The sequence below is a fragment of the Balaenoptera acutorostrata genome, chromosome 2 (genome assembly GCF_949987535.1).
Source record: "Balaenoptera acutorostrata chromosome 2, mBalAcu1.1, whole genome shotgun sequence".
In the NCBI taxonomy this organism is placed as follows: domain Eukaryota; kingdom Metazoa; phylum Chordata; class Mammalia; order Artiodactyla; family Balaenopteridae; genus Balaenoptera; species Balaenoptera acutorostrata.
The window spans coordinates 82,107,909-82,131,380 of record NC_080065.1 but is presented as its reverse complement, the minus strand read 5'-3'; the positions used below and the strand labels follow the sequence as shown (position 1 = coordinate 82,131,380).

The 23,472-nt window shown below is 36.3% G+C and overlaps 1 protein-coding gene across 2 annotated transcripts in view; it reads right to left on the bottom strand.

The window, feature by feature from the left end:
• Positions 1 to 8,275: 8,275 nt before the first annotated feature.
• Positions 8,276 to 23,472, bottom strand: part of ERAP2 (endoplasmic reticulum aminopeptidase 2) — a 38,408-nt gene continuing 23,211 nt past the window's right edge. The window contains exons 13-20 of one of the 2 annotated variants that reach the window (XR_009007299.1): positions 21,862 to 21,941; positions 20,686 to 20,869; positions 16,362 to 16,518; positions 15,509 to 15,693; positions 12,820 to 12,981; positions 12,146 to 12,286; positions 10,008 to 10,089; positions 9,260 to 9,316 (exon numbers count right to left, since the gene is read on the bottom strand). Coding sequence is in view for 1 of the 2 variants with exons in the window: in XM_007197481.2 (XP_007197543.2) it covers positions 9,173 to 9,316; positions 10,008 to 10,089; positions 12,820 to 12,981; positions 15,509 to 15,693; positions 16,362 to 16,518; positions 20,686 to 20,869; positions 21,862 to 21,941 (994 nt within the window). In the remaining variant the exon portion in view is untranslated. Of the gene's footprint in view, positions 9,317 to 10,007; positions 10,090 to 12,145; positions 12,287 to 12,819; positions 12,982 to 15,508; positions 15,694 to 16,361; positions 16,519 to 20,685; positions 20,870 to 21,861; positions 21,942 to 23,472 lie in introns of both variants that reach the window. The other variant, XM_007197481.2, reaches the window with a different exon arrangement.

Genomic DNA, 23,472 nt, shown 5'->3' with positions numbered 1-23,472 from the left:
AAAATATGAGCTCCTTGAATAACAAACAGCATTTATTTATAAAGAAGCAACAAACGTGCTGATCAGTGAAAACAGGAACTTTTTTTTTCATCAAAATAAAGCACTTCCTATACCATGGATCAGCTAACCCAGACCTCATTTAACAGAGGAGGGAACGGAAGTCTAAGAGGTTAGAGGATTTACGCACAGTCCAGTGGCAGACAAACTAGAACTCAGGTGGTCTGTGTTCTAAACCAGAGCTCTGGAGTTTCCTGTTTCTTCCCTATTCCCACGGGGAAATTAAGGTCAATGACAATAATCCATGGGAGGGGTATGAAATAGAGAAATACAGCTAACTTCAGGCTACTGGACTGCTATTTCATCGTTCAGTTGATATTCCAATATAATTTACTGAGTTTCGTGTCACACTTAGGTGTAGCATTATTAAATATGCTTCCTAATTATTTTGAAATAAATAATTAAAAATACACTGGTTCAGTGTACACGTTTGAAAATGATATTTGTTCAACACTCTTGAATAAGTGGTGGATGCAGCTTGCTGCCAGGACACAGATGACCACCGTGAGGTTTCCATCCACTTCAAGGACTGGAGAGGTCAGTATCTCATTACTCCTGTAATATTTGCAGCACACATGCTCTGCATCAATTATGATGCTTGAAATTGTATCTAATTAAGAAATGTTTAGAGCACAGAGGAAAGCAGAATAATTCTCCAACAGAGTTCTGGTATAGCTTAGACTTTAGCAAAAAGATTCAGCCAAATGAAGTGAAAGGTTATCAGGAAGGGGCAGTTATATACTAGCTCAGATGCTTTGGACTACAAAACCAAAATGCTGAATTAAACTAGTTGGAACAATTTGCAAATTTACCATCTCACATAACAAGTGCAGAGGTAAGGCCGTCCCCAGTCGGAGCTCCCCAACCTCATAAAAATCCAGCTTCTCACTCTGTGTACGCTCTGAGCAGTTTTCTGAAAGTCTGAGGACCGTGTAGTCAACAAGGTGGCTGTGTCAGGGAAGAAGAAAGAACCTTTTCTTTGATGTCTCTTTCTTAAGAGCAAGGAAACTTTTCTCAGAAACACCCTACTAGAACTCTTCTTAGGTTTCACTGGCCAAAACTGTAAGCCAGTCTATGGAAATGAAAATGCAGTTCCTGCGATTGGTGTCTTAGACAAAGCAGAGTCTAGGATCACTTCCCTTATTTCATATAGGGGAACAAGGGAGCACTTGGACAAAATCATTTTTATTATTCAGAAAGGAAAAGGGGTTAAGCAACCAAAATGTTAGGTAGGTCCACTTAATGTTATGAATACTGATATATTTTAATAATATTTTGATAATTTTTTCAAAACCCTAAGACACTTGTACAGGAAATGTAAAGACAGAACCCAATTCAATGTAATTTTTCATATGATTGACCAATATAACTAGGATTACAAACCTAGAAATGATATATTATTCAACCTTGAATTTTGAACTGAAAGTAACTACCAAAATGGAAAAATATCTTAGGCATTTGTATTAGTTTGCTAGGGTTGCTATAAAAAAAATACCATAATCTGAGTGACTTAAAAAATAGAAAGCTGTTGTCTCATAGTTCTGGAGGTTGGAAGCCCAAGATCAAGGTGTCAGTGGGGCCATATTCCCTCTGAAGGCACCAGGGAAAGATATGTTCCAGGCAGGCCTCTCTTCTAGTTTCTGGTAGTTCCTTGACTTGTGACAGCATAACTCCAGTCTTCACAAGGCATTCTCCCTGTGTGCATGTCTGTGTCCATATTTCCCCTTTTAATAAGGACACTAGTCAGATTGAAGCAGGGGTCCATCCTGCTCCAGTATGACCTCATCTTAACTAGTTACATTTCCAACCGTATTTCCAAATAACGTCACATTCTGAGGTACTGGGGGTTATGATTTCAACATATGAATTTTGAGGGCACACAATTCAACTCATCATAACAGCATCTATATAATGGAAATAAAGAAGACAAGGTTGAAGAAAAATTTGGTTTCCAAGGACAGCATCAAGAAGCGAAAAGACAACCCAAAGAATGGGAGAAAATATTTGCAAATCATAAACCTCACAAGGGACTTGTATCTAGAATATATAAACAACTCTTACGACTCAGTAATAAAAGACAAATAATCCAATTAAAAATGGGCAAAAGATCTGAATAGACATTTCTCCAAAGAAGATATACAAATGGCTAATAAACACATGAAAAGATATTCAATATTACTAGCCATGAAACAAATGCAAATCACAACCACAGTTAAGATACCACTTCATGGTCTGGCTAGACATAGGCATAGGATGGCTAGAATCAAAGAGCCAGATAATAATAAATGTTGACAAAGATGTAGAGAAATTGGAACCTTCACACACTGCTGGTAGAGATGATGCAGCTGTGTTTAAAAATAGTCTGGCATTTCCTCCAAAGATTAAACATAGAGTTGCCATATGATCCAGCAATTTCACTCCTAGGTGTGTACCCAAAAGAATTGAAAATTTATGTTCACACAAAAACTGGTACATGAATGGTCATAGTAGTGTTATTCAAAATAGCCAAAAAATGTAAACAACCCAAATGTCCAACAAAGAAGTCAGTTACAGAAGATCATATATTGTATTATTTGATGTTTTTGAAATGTCCAGACTAGGCAAATCTATAGAAACAGAAAGTAGATTAGTGGTTGCCTAAGAATGAAGAGAGGGAGGAATGGGAGGTGATTGCTAATGAGTACAGATTCCTTGTTGGGGAGATGAAAATGTTCTAAAACTGACCATGTTGATAGGTGCACAGCTTTGTAAATATACTAAAAACCATTGCCTCTGACTGGAGCAAGTTGCTTAACCTCCCTGGGTTTCTTTTTCTCCTTTGCAAACTAAGGACAGCTACCTCCCTCTTAAGATTATTGTGAGGGTAGGATGAACTAACACACCGAAAATGCTTTCAGCAGAGACTGGCACAAAATAAGTGCTAAAGAGGTATTTGCTATTACTATTAAATGTGAATTGTAAACCTTTAATTCCATGTAGATTGCATGCAAAAAATGATTAGACACACAAAGTATAATGAGAGAGCAAACAAATTTGTATAATGCTGACTTATTTTAACCTGATAATTTAAAATAATGGGGTCCTGAGGAAACCAAGTTTTTGGTATCGAGTTTATATCTAGGTCCTGCATCAGAAGGGGCCTCGCTAGGCCAGCAAATGGCAGGGATGGTGGGCCCTGCTCCAGCTGTGAAAACCAACCATAGGCCCTCTTTAATAAAAGTCAGAGGATATAAAAACTATTTTTAGAAATGATCTCTAGCTGGAATTTTTGATTGACTTATTCTTTCTAGGGAGATGTTTACGCTCCTGAAGATACTGATTCAGTTTTCATTTTCCTTTATTTCTTACAGCTATGCTGAAATAGAGCGTGGCTAAAGTTCATTCCTATAAAATGTGTCCTTCAGCTTTTTGTTTGTTTTTGAGCATGAGAAGGTCCTGTAATGTTTATGCAGAAAATTACACTTGACTGTAATTCTTGACTGATTCTAGGCTGGCTCAGATGCTTTCTTCCTCCCTCTGGCTGATAGCTGCCAGCACAGGCTGTCAGTCACTCAGCAATGTTTGTGGAGTGCCCATGGTGTCCAGAGACCAAAGAGAACTGAAAACAAAACAGGAGCTAAAGTTTTGCTTTTAAGGCTTTACAATACACTGGGCCAGTCAAGACCAGCACACAGGATATATACATAATGCATAATACATGATGCAGAACTATACAATCATGGTCTAGCAGGACCATCTGACGCAAAATTGCCAAGTAAGCTTGTCTCTGAGTTCTCTGACGTCCCATTTTCTATTTTCCTTCCTCACTTCAAGGTGCTGCTTCACACAGTCAATACATATGTATCAAATGCCATCTGTATACAATACCCATAAATAAGTAAGAGATACTGCCCTACAGAGCTTCCTACCCAACCAGACCTTTCTGGGGTATTGCCTTCATTCCAGAATCCACTCCCCCAGTCCTCTCTTCCAGCTTCAGGGTCTTCTCTCCTTAAGGCCCTTTTGTCAGCTAGCTATAAAGAAATATTAATTAAAAAAACCAAAGTCACACTAAAGCATGAGTTAAAGCTTAATATTTTAACTTTTATTAACCCAAAGGAATGAATCTGTAATGGTGGAATTACAGAAGAAAAGGCTGCTGGTTAAGGGGAGATGTATTTTGGAAAAAAAATCCATGAATTTCCTTTTTTAGGCAGCACTTTTTAGATTTGGCTTTGCAAGGCCAACAATGCAGGTGTTCTTTCTTTCTAGGTTCTCAGTGAGACCGAGGAGCCAACAGTTGGTATACTCCCTTGGACTTAAACTCTAAACACCTAGGTTTCCCAGAGAAATAGTTAACTGAAAGTAGGAGAATAATAAGCTTTTCCTACCTGGTAATGGCATTTCTAGAATATAGAACATTATTTTTATAAAATTATTTATTATATTTATTTATTTTTGGCTGTGTTGGGTCTTCGTTGCAGTGTGAGGGCTTCTCATTGCAGTGGCTTCACTTGTTGTGGAGCCCGAGCTCTAGGCCACGGGCTTCAGTAGTTGTGGCTCGGGAGCTCTAGAGCGCAGGCTCAATAGTTGTGGTGCACAGGCTTAGTTGCTCTGTTGCATGTGGGATCTTCCCAGACCAGGGCTCGAACCCGTGCCCCCTGCATTGGCAGGCGGATTCTTAACCACTGCACCACCAGGGAAGCCCAGAACATTATTTTTAGAACAGTGCTTTGATCAGTAGTGTCAAAACTATTATCTATAAATAAGGCACAACTTAGAATAAAAAAATACAAAACTTTAAATGCTACCCAGCCTCTCTCATTAACCAACAACTTATCATTGTTTCTTTTTTATTTTTCATTTTATTTATTTATTTTTGACTGCGTTGGGTCTTCGCTGCTGCACGCAGGCTTTCTCTAGTTGCGGTGAGCGGGGTCTACTCTTGGGTGCGGTGAGCGGGCTTCTCATTGCAGTGGCTTATCTTGTTGCAGAGCACGGGCTCTAGGCGCGTGGGCTTCAGTAGTTGTGGCTCGCGGGCTCTAGAGCACCGGCTCAGTAGTTGTGGTGCACGGGCTTAGTTGCTCCGCGGCATGTGGGATCTTCCCGGACCAGGGCTCTAACCCGTGTCCCCTGCACTGGCAGGAGGATTCTTAACCACTGTGCCACCAGGGGAGTCCTATTCATTGTTTCTTAAGTGACCTAATTCAGCCCCCGAGTGTGAGTTAAATTAACTCACTCAGGACATAGGGTCTGACTCCTATGGATTCTGTCTGGATCACATAGGTTGTGCATACTTATTTCAGACCAGAGCTTTTCTTTAATCCTTATCAGCTGACATATCTCTACCTGTTTACCCCCTCACCAGCTAAAATACTCTGTTCATCCTTCTAAGATTTCTGCTATTACTCTTTGACTCTACATCTGGAGGTATGACTAGAAAGAAAATAAGGGCTTCCCTGGTGGTGCAGTGGTTAAGAATCCACCTGCCAATGCAGGGGACACGGGTTTGAGCCCTGGTCCAGGAAGATTCCATATGCTGCGGAGCAACTAAGCCCAGGCCCACAACTACTGAGCCTGTGCCCTAGAGCCCACGAGCCGCAACTACTGAGCCTGTGTGCCACAACTACTGAAGCCCGCGCACCTAGAGCCCGAGCTCCGCAGCAAAAGAAGCCACTGCAATGAGAAGCCAGCGCACCGCAAAGAAGAGTAGCCCCCGCTCGGGGCCACTACAGAAAGCCTGTGCGCAGCAACGAAGACCCAATGTGGCCAAATATAAGTAAATAAACAAAAAAATAAAAATTTTTAAAAAACTTAAAAACAATAAAAATAAAAGAAAGAAAATGAAATTACCTATCAGCAGCCTTATACCATGGAGACAACTGTTTCTCTTTTAGAAAAAGTTCCCCCACCCCCTTCCCCACCTCTTTCCATATTTAAGTTTTTAGAATGTTCTATTTATCCTTATTCCAACTCCAACTCAAAATATTAGAAATGAGTTAGGATTTCCAAACTTACTAGTTTATTAGAAAACAGTTTTTAAAGGAGAGTACTGTTCTAAAACTGAGAAATAATGTCCTTTGTATCTTTTAAGTCTTTTCACATACAATTTGCTCTGCCTACTTTAAAATGAGGTTTGTAATTATAACAGAGGTATTGTTTGGATGACTAGAGGAACATGCCAGGTGGTATTAACATGGGAACTCCTTACAGAGGCATGAACCTGAAATATTGTATTGAAAGAAAGAAATATGGTATAATTCAACAGCAGAAGGCATGAACTTTGAAGTGTGGGAAATCATGTGTGTAAATACCTAAAGATGAGAATTAATGAGTCATAGGTTGAGAATAGAAAACTGGTTACCGGACCTTATCTGGGAGTATGGTAGAAGATGAGGACTTCGGGGGAAAGGAGAACAAATTAGCAAGAGATCTTGAAGTTATGGTTGAAGTTAAGTTTGAAGAAGTGATTGAGACATAGAAAGCTTTTTCTATCTTGTTAAGTCTGCATTTCTCAGACTTTCTAACAATTTCTCTTTATGAATATTGGAAAAATTTTCCTGATTTTAAATCCTGAACAAATGGTCTGTTTATACTGCTAACTTCTTAAGTATTATACAGTATTAGGCACCCACAACTTTATTTCTGAGAAATCAATACTGCACAGTCAATACCACCAACCAGTTTCCATACTAAGGAGCCTCTATGTAAAAGTGTTCATCATTTGCATATTGGAAAATAAATTATTATGGTTTCTGGGAATATGCTAGAGTAGGTACCCTGACTAACCTTCTTGCTAAAAATAACTGAAAATGTAGAATGAAATATATTTTTTAAATATTTTAATGCATTCGTGACCTGAAAAGTTAGTAAGGAATAGTCATGCATAAAAAACTAAGTGAAAGCAGGAAACCTGAGGGGTCAGCAGAAGGCTGAAGTCAATGTTCTCCTTGAGGGCATCTGAAGTTTCAGTTTTTAAGCCTTTGAGAGCAGAGGGGACAGAGGACAAAGCCTGGGCCTGCCTGAGGTGGGGAACATAATAGAAAACAAAATTCAGGTATAGTCTGTTTATAAGTGACTCATATGAAACTAAAGGATACAGAAAAATTCAAAGTAACAGGGTACAAAAAGATGTATCAAGCAAATACCGAATCAAAAGAAAGCAGTAGCATAACTTTGTAAGTATCTGGAGAAACTGTACCTTACTATGAAAAAGGATTACTAGATACAAGAGATTAATATTTGATACTGACAAGTAAGAATATAGGGGTAAGAAGAAAGTGAATTAATACCCCTTTTCAGAAAAATAATCTGGCACTAACTATTAAAATATTAGATTATGTAAAATACACATATGCTTCAACCCAGCAAACCCACTTATTTCATAATCCTTTTCACCCTTTCTTCCTTATGATTTGGAAACATGACTTTGATGAGATTAAGGTTTTAGGAAGCAGACAATATAATAAATGGTTGATTTAAAGTCTGTAAATATAATTATGTGTTGAATGAAAAATAGTGACATAGTTAAATGGAAATAAGGTCATAATGAATTTAGGTAAAGAGGTATTTGTTGCAGAGTAAAAATGTGGCCATTATAAACAACCTGTGTTTGGTAGACATTAATGTTTAAGTAGAAAACTAGATCCCGTGACTATTTAGAGGCCTTCCTTGCAGTCTGGAATGGAATAAACCCCTCCTCCCCCCCAAAAAATTCCAAAAAAAACCCCCCCAAAAAACCCTAGGAACTTCCCTCAGAAAATTAGGATCTCTCCTAGTAGTTCCTTGCCAGGCTTGCTTCTCTGGAACCTCAAATAGACCCAGTGACATAGCAAAGAATGAAATGCAGAAGTATGAACATGAAGTAGGACAAGAAATTCCTGTCACCGTAGTAAGTTGGACTCTTGAGGGCTGAAGGGCCTATTCTCCCTGACACAAACCCTAAAAGGGCGCAAGTCATTGCTCTGGGCTCCCCTGATCTGGAAGATTTCTCATTCTGAGTGGGCTCTGGAAACCACAATATTTTCCCTGTGCCTCTGTGGGGAATCAGGGAAGCATGGAGAAGTTGTATCTGCTCACTCCATCATTATTCATGATATTGTATATAACCTTTTTACAACTTGTTTATTCATTCAAGGTAAAAGAAAGTAAAACTAACTTTAGCCAAACCTTAGTTTGTTTTGCGGGTCTGGCATCCACCATAAGGGTTTTGAAATACCACACTAAAAAGTACAATACATTTCTTTTTAAAAAACTCTTTATTTGTTAAAACGTTATTGGCACAGTACTTCTCACGTTCATTCTCATCAAATAATAAAATTTCCACTTTCTGTACTCAATTCTTAAGAATCTGAGAGGTTAAAAATGTATTTAAACAAAGAACTAAAAGGAAGAGAATTAAAAACTTGGAAATTTATGGTAGATAAATTACTACACAAGAGAAAGTACTTTTCTTATTCATGGAAATGTTAATGGCACAATTCTACTGAAACTCATACATATTTTACTGCTTAATTTACATATTATCTTGGTGGAAAAATAGTATTCTTTACTCTTTCAGTTTCCTTATGCTATAGTACATATAATTCTAGAGTGATATCACTTAGGTGTTATACAAACCTTGGTAGGGCCATGAACAGGTCAAATCTAGAGTCAAAGGTGCTATTAAACTATTCAGGTTGAGTTGAGGGAGCTGGAGAGTAAGAAGATGGAAGGATGCAAAAGAAAGGTTTTTTTGCAGATTGGCTGTGTTTCCTTGAAGGTAACCTGGTTGGGCTAATTCCAGGATTCTATGCAAGGTTTAAAAAAAACATCAAAGAAGCAAAGTAGTAGTCGCATAATGTCGGGCATTGTAGACAGTCTGTGTTGCAGCTAAACTATTACAGCTATATTTATCAATACGTCTCCACATATCTCCATTATTCACAAAGTTTACTTTAAAATAGGCTACTGAACTGGCCTTCCCTCACCCCAGCATCATACGTCTGCCAGCTAGAGATGATAGCTGAGCACAGGTAGCTGTGCTGGCTGATTTCTTGAGGCTTCTTACTGGTTAAACCATCTGGGACTTTGACTTGAGCTTTGCCCACTTCATGTAGACACAGCCTGCATCTGATGTGCTGTTTCTATTGACCATTTAAATACTAATCAGTAGCCAATTCCTCAGGGTGGGAAGATTCTTCTCCAGCCACTTAATATTCTTGGATATGGTTTCCAGAACAATTTGAAAAATTTCCAGATGTGATCCTTGGGCCTTAAGAGATTCAAAGAACAGTTTCACCTGAAAAATAAGCAAGAAAAGGATAACTGACGTGGTTCATAAAACACTTTCTCTTCCAAAGGGTTTCAAAACACCTTATAAATTATACAAACACAGGCACAAGCATTTCTTTGCCAATCTCTGAAACGTTATTTTCTTCTTCTCTTTTTTGGGCATAATTATTATTTCACTTTACCTTCAAACAATAGATAAAATAAGACAGGAATGACAAATCTTACAAGTGAGCACACTGTGGGTAAAGAAGAGATTGAGCCGAGTTATAGAGTAAGCAGTGATCTGAGATTTAAGTACTAGAATTCTGAATTTGCTTGTAAAGTAAATAAATTTAAGATTTATTGTGGAAAGAAGATGTAAAACACTAGAATGCTTTTTTAAAAAAAAGTAGAATTACCAAAAAGAGTAACTTTGTTAAAAAGACCTTTATGAACTCTTCCAAACTTCAATATAATCACTCGAGTGATGATACAATATGAATGAAATAATACAAAAGGACTCGTCCCTCAAGTATAATTTCCATTTTGAACGCTATGAACATTAGTCCTGTCCCTTCCATTTACTTGCTATGTGACATTGGACAGTTTATTTTCTTTTAATAAAATAACAACTTCAGACCAGATTGCATCTAAGTTTACTTTCAATTCTACAGCTTGAACATTTATTTTTAAATTATTAGCAATAGAGAGTCACAAACCTCTTGCAACTCATCCTTGGAAGAAAAGTGAGATGTTGTGCCAGAGATGATCATTCTTATGGGAAATGAGCCCAACTCAAATCTGAAAATAAAAGGAACCTCATAGATTTAAGTAATAGAAATAATGACCTTATGTTTATAACATGCTATATATTTAAAATATATAACATTAATAACTATATGATAAATTTGTGCCTTGCAATGGATACTATTAATTACCACAAGAATAACTCATATTCATCCAGTAAAATCTGAAAGCTATGAAATTTATCAAATTTGACCATAAGATTAAAATGTAAATAAAGCATTTTTTAAGAAATATGACCAATGTTTATGTTTAAATTTAAGTTTATATTTAAAGCAGCATTCTCTACATTTTTTTTTTAAATTAATAGCTACTTTATTTATTTATTTATTTTTAGCTGTGTTGGGTCTTCGTTTCTGTGCGAGGGCTTTCTCTAGTTGTGGCAAGCGGGGGCCACTCTTCATCGGGGTGCATGGGCCTCTCACTATCGCGGCCCCTCCCGTTGCGGGGCACAGGCTCCAGACGCGCAGGCTCAGCAGTTGTGGCTCACAGGCCCAGTTGCTCCGCGGCATGTGGGATCTTCCCGGACCAGGGCTCGAACCCGTGTCCCCTGCATTAGCAGGCAGATTCTCAACCACTGCGCCACCAGGGAAGCCCTACATTTTTGATTATTCACCCATCAATACATATTTTTTGACCAAGAATTTCCCAATATACATATTTTTATTTATGAATTATATGCACATACTATGTTAAAGGTAAAAAAGAAAATTTAAGAGCATAAGATAAGAAATAATACATGTAGTATTATTTTCTTCTTGCACTGTAAGGCATTGTCTTACAATACTTGCCCATCTCATTTTGGACAACACTGTGTTTATACATTATGTTTATTGGGGCATTGTTTGTTGAACTCTCATTCGAAGCCACAGATGGCATCCTTCACCCCAGTGTCTTATATAGAGAATCTGTACCACAGGTCAAAGGGAGCATAGATACATCTCAGAAATGGTCCCAAGTCTGGACTGTGCACCATGGTTGGGCAGGAGGATAATTTCCAGTTACGAAACAAATCTACAGCATTGCAGAAAAGTCTGACCATTTCAGGAGGGAACAGACAGTCATGCAAACAACCAAACCAATGATTCCAGTAAGGTCTTTAAGGAAAGACATTTTTAAAAAAGCAGTTTTTTAACTATTCAGTCTCATGTGGATGTCAACCCCTTGAAGGTCCTGGAGTGGGGTAGAAATGTGCTCTGTACTGACAAAAAGCTATCCGTGAGGACTCTGAGTCCTTTATGGCTAAGAAATGAGAGGGAAGAGGAACTGAGGATGACTGACATCAGAGATGCTAACTGATACAAAGATAAACAGAGCAAACTGCACGGCTCTTTCATTCAGGGTATTTTCCATATAGTTAATAAGTGACGTTTTGGATTTGGATGAGGAATGGCTGAGCACTTAGCAGGAGGTTTGTTGTGAGAGAAAGCAATGCCATCCTGTACATTCCAATGAAATCTAATCATTGTTGGTTTTTCTGGGACTATTTTAGGTTCAGGAGCATACTGAGTGAGCTCTAGTTTTCCCCAAAGTTGAAACCCCGGAAAAGACTCATAACCTATCCAGTTTTGGAGGGGAGCTCCCAAAACATTTCTGATTGAATTTCTTTTAGCTACTCCAAGCTCTCCACTGTGCCACCTCCCCAGGGGAACTGGAAATAGGGATTAGTTCTCTTCAGAATTCCTGAAGTTTTCTCCCCCCAGTGTTTGATGTACTATATATGGCTTCAATGTATTCTTCAGGGTTGGGGAGAGAGCCAGAAGGGAATGGGGAGATGGGGCTGATGACTGGATTTAACTCAGCTCTTACTTGTTCCCAGCAATTCTTCATTGCCTGGGCTGAGTAAGAGAAATCTGTTTCCCATTCCCTTTATTTCATTCCTCTCACTTATACCTGGACAGGGCAATTTGGGCTAGTGAGTTTTAAAATTGATAGACTTCATCAAACTATTTGAGTAAAAATGGTGTCATTGGGATCATTTGGTTATACATGGTTTTAGGCAACTGAGATATCTGGGTGGAAGAACACACACTGGATGTAAACAAATACTAACTTTTTAAGGAGATGGATTCAATTTTCTTTAACAAAATTCAAGGCTAATTGTTGCCCCTTTGGATTTCGGGCAATTGCATGAAGAAGAGCTGCCAAGTCCTGTGTCTTGATAACCTTTCCTTCCATTCCTAGTTCAATTAACCTGAAGAAATAAAAATCACTTAATTTTTCATGGTTTGTATTTTATAATGGAAACTAACTCAGGCTATCAGTATATTAGAAGAATCAGAGAGAAAGAGGCATGACAAAAGTGTGATGTACCAAAAACAGTAATAAAGTCTCTACTGGCTAACATTTTTACTATTCCAGTTAAACTTTTGCTTTTTTCTAGAAGTAATTTTATTCACTTATTATTTCAAAGAATTTTGATTAGCATCTTATATACATCTTATATTAGCATCTTAAAATACAAGATGATTAGCATCTTGTATTTTGTACAATAATTTTCCACCAAGGTTCTGAAAGTAAAACATAGCTATTTGTTTAGTATCAATCACATGTTAATAACTAAGGAATATCTGTTTTGCATTTTGTCAATATATATTTTTGGAAGTAAAGCGGTTCAAATTCTGATTCAATTATTATTATATGCCTTTGAAATTGGTAGCTGAAATTTTAGTATCTTCCCTGAATATGTGTAAGTTTACTTTTAACAATTTAGTTAAATTCACTTACTTCATTAACTTTTCCTGATGTTTGCTGGTTGACAATGCATACAGAATTTTGTTTTTTTCAGCACCTGACAATGACAGTTCGTATTGCTCTAAAAGGTAATTCCATCCTGCTGTTGTTTGAGCACCCACGGAGTACACAATCTTTAAAACATCTGTTGGGATACTGTAATATTAAGCACAAAAGTGAAAAAAAATTCTATGAAAGAAAAAATTCTTTTTTTCTTATTATGATTTTAAATTGCTATAACAGAATCACCTCTGAGTTATTTCCAGTACCTAGCATATTAAACCATTTTTTCTGGCAAATTTTTATAAAAACATTTTATGTAATTCTACTTTGCAAATTATTTGTGGTTTTTTTCCTCCTGATGATAAGATGTTAACAAGGATAATAATCATAAAAATGTCAACTACTTGGAGATGAAAACAGAAAGTTGATGGAATGAATAAATTAAAAAAGGTGATTTCTGAAATATAAATGCACTCATTTATATAGAATTCTATCATTAAATAGCATATATTGGTGCTATATGATTTTTTAAAAAAGATTATTACTTGCTGCTTTAATGTCACATTGGGAGTATTTTCTAGCAGGCCTGTCTGAGGGTTATCTGACTCTCTACGTGTAGAGAATTATATTTTAGCACAGCTGTTTAGAGTTCAGTCATTTTATAATTCTGTAAAACTGATAAGATGCAATATTATTAGTTTCTGTGCACCTAAAGAAGACACCATGGTTTTGGGGTTTTATTGTCCTATAGGATACTAACTAGCTTTGATTTTAATTTGGTTATTATTTTTAATCCCAAATATCATTAGATCAATAATAAATGATATTCATATTGATGGCTTGGAATAACCAAAACACAGAGAAGTAGGGATGGGACAGGCAATTTGTATTTATCATGCACGGACCATAAGATTGTACTAGTCTCTATACAACTTATTTAACTGTCAAAGCTACCCAGTGAGATAGAAAAATTATGCTAATTTTTAAAAAGTGGAAATAAAGCTTGGAAAGGTTAAGTAACTTGCACCAAGGTGACATACTAGCCTTTTTGGAGATGGGATTTAGACCTATGGTTCTAATCCTGTGCTATTTCCACTGTACTATATGCATTTAAATATCTCAAGAGACTTTGAATCATAAAACAAAAAGTAATTAAATTACATTCCACATTATTTTGTTTTAGTGTGTTTTACTGTACAAATTTATAAAAATTGGTAGCAAATAAATTGTAAGTTCCTTGAAGGTAGAACACATAGTTGTTTTGTTCACTAGTTTATTCTTAGCACCAAATGCAGTGCCTGGCACGTAGGCAACAGGCAAAGCATTATATTTTGAATTCATGAATGAAGTAATCAATTAATCAATAAAAGGAAATTCCCCTTTAGGATTAATACTAGTGCGCTTGAAGTTTAGAAAAAAGAAACCTACAATATATGATTATGTGTTCTTGATTACAAGCTTAAATGAGATTTACCCAGAATTTTTTCATAGGTATAGCATCCTATTCAACAAGTTGAACCATTGTATCTACTGTACTTGAGTTACTGCAGGTAAGATCATCCCTCTTACAAGTAGCATAAAAACAGAATAATATTCTGTTGTGTTATAGGGCAACGGATGTTTATATTTTAGCCTCACTCATACAGTTCATTCAAATATGAACAAAAAGAAGAGAAAAATATAGCTAAAAGATATTTTTGTTCTGAAACTGATTTTAAGCCTAAATCCCAAAGAGTGAAAAAGTCCAAAAAGAAGAAAATGAATTACTTTTTTTTTAAAGAAGAATTCAAGAAAAGATTTCAAAAAGCTCACTGAGATTTAGTTATGTGGAGATAAATTATAACAGCATTTCATAACAATTTGGCAGAGGGAAACTTGACACCATTGCTTTACATGGTACTAAAGTTGTGAATTATTTTTTCTATTTTAAAAAGGAATTTTCCTTAATTCATATACAGATTTGATTTCTCAAAACATCCAACTGGAGAGTCAGAGTTTTAATAGCAACAATATAAAGTCATGTGTTGGACAGAAATCAAGGCTTACATTGAAAAGATCGTGGCGTCTTTCAGTACCTGTGGGGTTGCAGCTGCTAAACTAAACTGCAACATAATCCTTTTGATCACCGGGCATCTACTTGATTACAACCACCACTGGAATCAATTTCGCCACCATACACATCCTTTAGATGGCCCAAATCATCAGTATCCTATCAAAGCTGAAACTTGGGGCTAAGGCTGTGGTGTGGTATTGGTTAATTGGTTAATGAAGAAGTAAACACATTTTAAAAAGGCACTGCCCCCCCCCCTTTTTTTTTTTTTTAGTTTCATCAACTGATCACTGGTATTTGGATTGCATGAACATTTCACATTGCTTTTTACCTTTAAAAGGCATTACTCTTGCAGATTGGGCAGCGGCCCTGCTGGCCTCCACCCTCTGGCCATCTTTCTGGTACCATGCTAATGTTTATTAGCTCTCCCCTACAGGGACTTAAACCTCACTTCCCACAAAATCTATCCAGCACTTGCTATGTGGGAGCATGAAACAAAGGTATGTAATTCCCAGCATGGTTTTTTTTTTCTATCCTCACTAAAAGGTTTTAGATCTAATGTCTTGCATGATCAAAGACTTTTACATCAAAGTGAAAGGAACAAAGAATAGGACAGAAGTCCAGATCTACTTTAATTTTCCACTGGATTCCATCCACTGAGAGAAGAGTTCAGTTGCCTTCTGGATGCAAGGAGCATGGTTCAGGTAACAGGCCAGCTTCAAGAGAGCCGAACGAAGCCTTCTGTCCCAGACCGAGCCCTCGTCGTGCCAGCTTTGCATGTCAATCGCTGGCTTAAAATACTGGAGAAGGTAATGCTGCAGAAAGCATAGGATGGTTTACAGAAAGGCTAAGTTTAGGTCTTAACCCAGCTCTCACTCAACCCATCCAAAGGGCTCAACTCTAAACTGTCTGCATGAACCTTTCCCAAAGCATAGAACTACTTATCTCTATATTTTGCTTCGCTTTTTCTGGCCTCCACCTACCAGAGTTAGTTTCTCCATTAGAAGTACAATTTAAGCTTGGTGCTTTGTGATCACCTAAAGGGGTGGGATAGGGAGGGTGGGAGGGAGGGAGATGCAAGAGGGAAGAGATACGGGGATATATGTATATCTGATTCACTTTGTTATAAAGCAGAAACTAACGCACCATTGTAAAGCAATTATACTCCAATAAAGATGTTAAAAAAAAAGAAGAAGTCCAATTTAATTTCCTATCTGAGGGGGGAATACCAAGTGCTATGAGATAAAATCACCTTAGGAGGGGTGTTTTGCATATGATCCTGGCACCTAGCTCTTAGGATGGCGATGACAAGGAACGAGGGACATCTAACTATTAGGTGCTTAAGTGTTGACTGTGCTATCAGCCAGTTTCCTCAGATTCTTCAAGATTTAACCCCAAGAGTTCACACAAAACAGAACAAGTCTCACTGATCCTCCAGGCACTGTGTATTTTACTTAATGAATTTTCTGAAAGAAACACAAACCTTGAGATTTTCAGTGACATCTGAAACATTCCTTCTTTCCACGATGTGGTAAAACAATTCTAGGTATTCCAGGCCTTTGAGAAGTGCAGGGATGCTTGTTTCATGTTGGAGATAGCGAGTCAGGTCAAGGGCTTTGTCTAGAGTCAACCTTCCTGCACTGAGGTATAAAACAAATGTCAGTGGTTTGTGCATATCTTACGGTTCTTAATATTTTAAATATTAAAACAAATATGATATAGAGAGCAATAACAGAAGCAGTTCATTAAATTCAGACCATTTGGTTTAAATCCTAGTTCTGCCACTGACTTGGGTAAATTAACCTCTCTGGGCTTCAGCTGCCTCCCCAATAAAATGGGGATAATAAGAGTATCTGCTTTAGTCCTCTGTTGTAAGGATTAAATGAGTTAATATAGGTAAAGTGCTTAGACTAATGTCTAACATAAATAAGAGCTTTGTAAATGAAAATGAAATAAATATTAGCTAATATTCATGTTTAGTGCCAAATAATATCAAATTTTCATATATTTGTCATTCTCTAATTGCCTAATTTGTGGGTCTGAATTGTTCCTCCAAGCATATTTGGAACTTTGAGGACAGGTGTCATGTCTTTTGTTTCTTTGATGTCCCTCCTAGAGCCTAACAGAGAAGCAGCACTTATTCTGAGTGGGTCCAAACAAGGATTTTCATTTTTTTAAAGAATCTATTTAGATTCTAAAGTGATATGCCTTCTCTACATTTTCCTTTAATGAGAAGAACAAACAACAAAACTATTATTCTGAATATCAGAACATTAGGATCTCTTCTGTAGAGGAAATAAACCATTATACTGTCACTTTTGTAAAGTGGTTTTCACATGTGTTTCTGAGAAGACCTGTGTCCCTGAAGCATCTATAAACCATTCTTGCCAGCATCCAACTCCCAGATTAAGCATAATAGTTTTATATGGAAACAGATTCCAGAACAAAGATATCTGTTTTGAATTTTTCATTAATATAATGCCCTATCTCCTATGGGTTTTTTAAATTTTAAATTCTCATCTAAAATGAGGGAACTGAAACTAGAAAGAAGTGACGTTAAAAGCAAGCAACTTTTGTTGTGACTATACTCTTCTCAGCCACAATGACATACTGAATGACATATTGTTTTAAAACAGACTTAACAGTAAATTTTCCAAACATTCATCTGAAGACAGAGGGCTGGACCATATGCTCTATGATTTTATGGTCTGCTATATTTTTTAAAAAACAAATCCACAAAATGTCACTATTCCTGCCCACATGTGTAAGTGTCATAATATATGGTGCAGTAGATAAGTACAAATATAGTCACAACCTTTAAAATTTTAAATGTTAAATCTAGTGCACAATCCATTCATTACTTTGCTCACATTGGGGAAATCAATATGAAACTGGTAGAGAAATTAAGGAAGAATTGGCTGCTTATGTTTATTCTTCTTTAGACTTTCCTGGAAAGACAAAGTGTTTTCTTTCCTTTTTCCCATTTATCATCAACAGAATAATATGTAGAATAAATCAGGTCACAAGGTCTCCAACAGAAAAAATATTAAGGATCAGGTAGAGTATTATGCATTGTAAGCTTTTCCTATTCTAAGAATTTCTGTAATGTACTCACTTTATTCAGTGTGACATATTATTTCCTTTCAGATGCTATAAAGTATACTAAGAGGATCAGCAACAGGAAGAAACTAGGTATTATATTCTAGAGTTAAAACTTTAAAAAGAATGTTTAACACATAAAACTCACTTTATATTAATCTTGTTTTTCTTTTTAGCCCAGTCTAATTTATTTTTTACTTAGACAAATGCCATTATTTACTCTTATATTTACCTACTTTAAAACACTTTAATCTTAATATTCATTTAAGAGGGACTCCTTTTCTTTTTATAAAGTTATTATTTAATAAAAATCCAGCCCCTCATTACCTGCCCTCTGCTTCAATCAATGCACAAAACGTTATCTGAATGTCTGTTTAGCTTAAAAACTAAACCCACATATAAGCATATACTTCAGCCCAACAGGAAAAAGTCTATCTATTTATTTATAAAAAGTTGCAGCTAAACGGTACCTTTGTGAAATAAACTGTATCCCTGAGGAAACAATTTGGGGCTTCTTTTTATGGTGTTGGACTTAAAGAAATAAATAGTTTACCTGTAAGAAAATTATGGTTGTCATTTTAATTCCACCCAACTCAGAGGAGATCCAAGTCTTAAATTATATTTAATAATAAGTATGAAAACCCAATTGAAATGAATATGCATTCCTGGGACAAATTCTGTCTCTAAACTAAATGTGATCACAGATTACATCCTTTAACTCTTAAATAGATATTTCACAAAGCAGGGAAGGAAGAGATATATATCACCGAAGCAGAGTAGCAAGTAAAAATATTTAGACCTATTATGAGATGTTTAAATTGTTTTCTTATATAATTACTTTTATTATAAAAGTAATATAAACAAACTACAAAACAATTGGAAATTAAGGGGAAAAAACTCATAATTTCATTACCTTACATATTTACTAATAGCACTTTGGAATATTTCTTTCTGTTTTTGTTTCTCTCACCTTTAGCTTATTTTTTTTTTCATGTAACTGCAAACATAATAATACCTAAGCTTACATTCTGCTTTTTTTCCAATTTCACATTATTTGAAATGCATTTTTCTATGTTGTCACTTCACCTTCCCATTCAACGCATGATCTTTTAAACAATTTATATTAGATAATACTAATAATGCTAACAGCTACCATTTATTGAGCATTTATTACTGTACTTAGTGCTTTATCTACATTATCTTAAGCAATCCTCAAAACAACCCTGCATGATAGACATTATTATTATTGGAGTTTTAAAGACTAGAAAAGTTTTAAAGACTAGAAAATTTAGGCTTAAAAAGGTTAAATAGCTTGTCAAAGGTCAAACAATAAGTGAAGAGGTAGTACTTAGTTGATTTGTTTTAAACCAAAATTTGTACTCGGAACTTCATTAACCAGTCTACCTAGTAAAGAAATGATTGCTTTTCCACTGATGCATCAGTAACTATAGAGTTCCTTCTGCTAAATTTACACTACACATAAATTTATAGGATAGAAACAGCAAAAAAGACTTTGCAACTACTTCAAAGATTGGTTTCATTTGCTGAGTTGTCAATATTCTTCCTTCTGCCTGGTCTTAAATTTGTAATCTACCTTCTTTGCAATCTGCTCAGAGTTTCTCCTTTAAGCAGACAAACCTCCCTCAACTAATGATAATCCACTTCTCAGCTAGTCTTTCACGCATCCACTCAGATGTAGGATAGCTATGCTACCATGAGGCTCCTGAGACCTATGGGACTGAGGATTAAGCTCTCAATCCTCTCACTTTTCTAACTAGGGAACTCTACTGTACAGAGAAGCTGTGTCTGAGAGATGTCTTGCTGGTTACGTTTACTTAATTTGACCTAAATAAGGATCGGAAAGGAAATAATATGTCACACTGAATAAAGTGAGTACATTACAGTAATTCTCAGAATAGGAAAAGCTTACATAATGCAAAATACGCCACCTGATCCCCAATTTTTTTTCCATTGGTGACCTTGTGACGTATTCTACATATTATTCTGTTGATGATAAATGGGAAAAAGGAAAGAAAACACTTTGTCTTTCCAGGAAAGTAAAAAGAGGAATAAACATAAGCAGCCAATTCCTCCTTCATTTTTCTACCAATTTCATATTGACTTCCCCAATGTGAGCAAAGTAATGAATGGATTGTGCATTAGATTTTAAAATTATAAAGGTTATAACCATATTTATACCTTTTGTCCAACAGATTACACTGGTATTTGGTGAAACAGCAAGCTACCAGCATAAACAAATTTAAAATCTGAGGTCAAAAGCTTAAATGCCTGGAGGGTCCACCATAAGTGAGTGAAGCAGGCCTCTCATGTGTACCATTTAGGACTTTGGTACATAGGAGAATGTAGGCCTGGCCCAAAGGAAGATCTGCCCACTCTACCCTCCTCTATGGTTGCCCTGTGGGAATGAAGGTCCACAGTTGCCAAATTTTCTCATTATTTAAGAGATTCCAGAAGTCAGGATTTCTACATAAACTTCTCCATATTTTAAAATGTTGGATTAAATTTTTAAACGCTGGTTGGGTCAAAATACTTTATCAGTGGGTAGGCTGTGGCCTAATGGCCTGTATTTGACCTCCATTCATATCCATATCATGTGAATGATTAACACTGAACGTTTGATTTGAAATCTAATGTATCTGGTGATAAAGCAGTTATTTCCTATGAAATCAGATGAAGTTTTGCATTACCTTACTAGCTGAAGTGCATCATGAATCAGACTTATTCTGTCCTTAGGTCTGAGAAGTGTGTGGTTCTGATTCAGCAGTGTAATGAGCTGGTCCCATCCATGCCCCTCATAGTGGACAATGTAGTAGCCATTTGAGTCCACATTGAATTTTACCCAACTGGTCTTCTCAGGTAAATCCAGAGTATCTAGGAGGAGAAAATTGGTATAGGTATTTCCTTATCGACGTGCACACCAGGAACATCTCCAAAAGTGTTAGTCTCCATACTATTACTAATAAATCAAGGGGAAGACAAAGTTTTGGAAGACTCACAATGATCCTTATTTTCATAGTCTGCTGGATGGCTTATTTTGGGGATGATGACCCTATTAAATTAATAAATAAACTAATTCCTAGGAAAAGGACTGATGAATTTGTTCTCAAAAGCAGTCTATGCAGGTTTAAGAGGGATGCAAGGGCCCAGTGAGCCAGATGATGAACATGACTGGAATTTGGCTTGATTTATTGGTGGCCTTGTCTCAAGGTTTAGTTACTGCTCATTGAAATATGTATATGTAAATAGGTGATCCATTTGTCCAGTCCTTATTTTGGGCAAAATAAGGACTGTAGGCTGAACGCGACATTATGATGGGAACATTTTCAAATTTCAGTGATGTGTTTAAAGGGGAAATTAAAATTGTATTATTTTTAATATGACAGACATTATACTAGGTGGTAAAATAACATTACCATATTCTCTCAAAAGCTCTGTGAGGCTTAATCCCCATTCAAAATAAGATGAGAAAACTGAAACTCAGAAGTTAAAAAATTTTCTTAAGGGCACACATCTAATATGTGACAGAATGAGGATTTGAATCCAGAGCCAATCAATTCCAGAGTGTATGCCTTTATCCACTGAACTAGTAGGTATTAAAAGACATAAGAGAGGATGCCATCATTTCTTAATATAAATATAAACCTATCTCTAAGAGCTAGAAGCACATGAGAACTTTCCACTGAATAAAAAATTCAGACTTTCTAGCTAAAGGGTACTTTTAGTAACACATATATGGATAAATGAGAACTTCCTCAAACATATATCATTCATTATCAGATTGACTTACAGTATCTTTCCTCCAAATAGCTCAGAACGTGTTTAATTTCAGAATTAAAACAGCTATTGGCTAGTTAGTTCATTACCTGTCTTTGATTTCAGAATGTGTCTGTGAATTGCATTAGAGGAACTTGTGGAATAGGTCACTGGGATATGCCAAAGGTACCTATGTTAGAAAGTAAAGACTGTTACAGACTAAATTAATGGCCATTTCAATTTTCATATCATCAGACTCGGATAGGCTGTAAAAGACACCTAATCACTCATCCTTCACACCATCATAAATTTTATAGGCTAAGATTAGCAGATCCTTGGGTGTGCAAAAGTTCTTCCATAATGATTATGAAGGAGCAGCAATGTATACCTAGTTGAACTCTGTCACAATTACCTGTGCCATTTGCTGTCCAAATATCATACCACAACAAGTTCTGCTGATTGTTTTCTTCTAAGTAAGAGAAAAAAAATCAATCTTCCTTTCATATTTCCAAAAATTATGACAGCCTGATATTAATTCAAATAACTGAACCAAAGCTGTAGGAAAAGCCCTCCAATGTAACGATCTTACTCCAGTATGATTTTCCACTTATCTTTTTGTTCAACAAAGCTACCCACATTCAGCCCCCCAACTGCTAAGTGCCTGCAGCAGTGTGTCAGGATCTGCCCATCAGCCAAGTCCAGAGAGCAGAGAAGCAGAATGTATTGGAGGAAAAGGCCTCAGTTACCTTTCAATGGCCCTACTATGGTAAATAACTGAAATTGGCTATTTTTTTCTGACTAACTTTCTAGCAGCTTCTAGAACTCATTTCATCTATCACAGCAAGCCATATTAGCTATAGTAATCCTGTAAAATCACATGCTTGAAAATACCAATAGGTATAAAACAGAAAGAATAGTAACTGAGGATGTACCCAGTAGTCTTCAGAAAAATATAAAATAGTGAAAGAAACAGCAGACACAGACTCGATCTAATAAAGGGTCAGAAGGGATAATCTACCTGCTAATCCAGAGAGTACAGATAATTAACAAAGCAACTGAAATATTTATACAAATTGGTAAAAATAGACACATAGATATCACCAAGACTTAATGGATCGAGATTCCTGGATGGATCTTGACTCCAGAAAGAGATTTTTCCAGATAAACATATCTGGGAGTAAAGAGAGGAAGAGCAGCATTTCATGAGTTTGGATAAGCATGGATCAGAGGATAATAATTTTATAATAGTAATCTAAATACTGCTTCAGGTAGAGGAAAAATACAGATCATTGCAGTAGATATTTGTTATTCTGGGCCAACCACACTATTGAACTCTCTCTGATTACATTTTGATAAGTTACAGAATTATGAGTCCTGCTTTCCCAATAGTAAATCAAACATTAAATTTTCCAGCCTGTGTTGCCAAGCTTCAAGTTGTTTAAGCTCTCTGAAGTTCAGACTTCAGAAAGACATACACAGGAATGGAAGATAAATGGCATAAGAGTTGCTGTTGGATGGAAATAGACATCTGATGAAACAAAAACGGAAAACAGTATATCCTATGTGTTAAAGGCTTTGAATTTGCTTCTGATTCTCAGAAAAATTCTAGAACTGTTATTAGACAGCTAGATCCTTGGGAAAAAATAATAATCAAAAGAGCTAGCACGGATTCACTTGGATTATTTCATTTCAATTTAACCTCATTCATCTTATTGATAGGG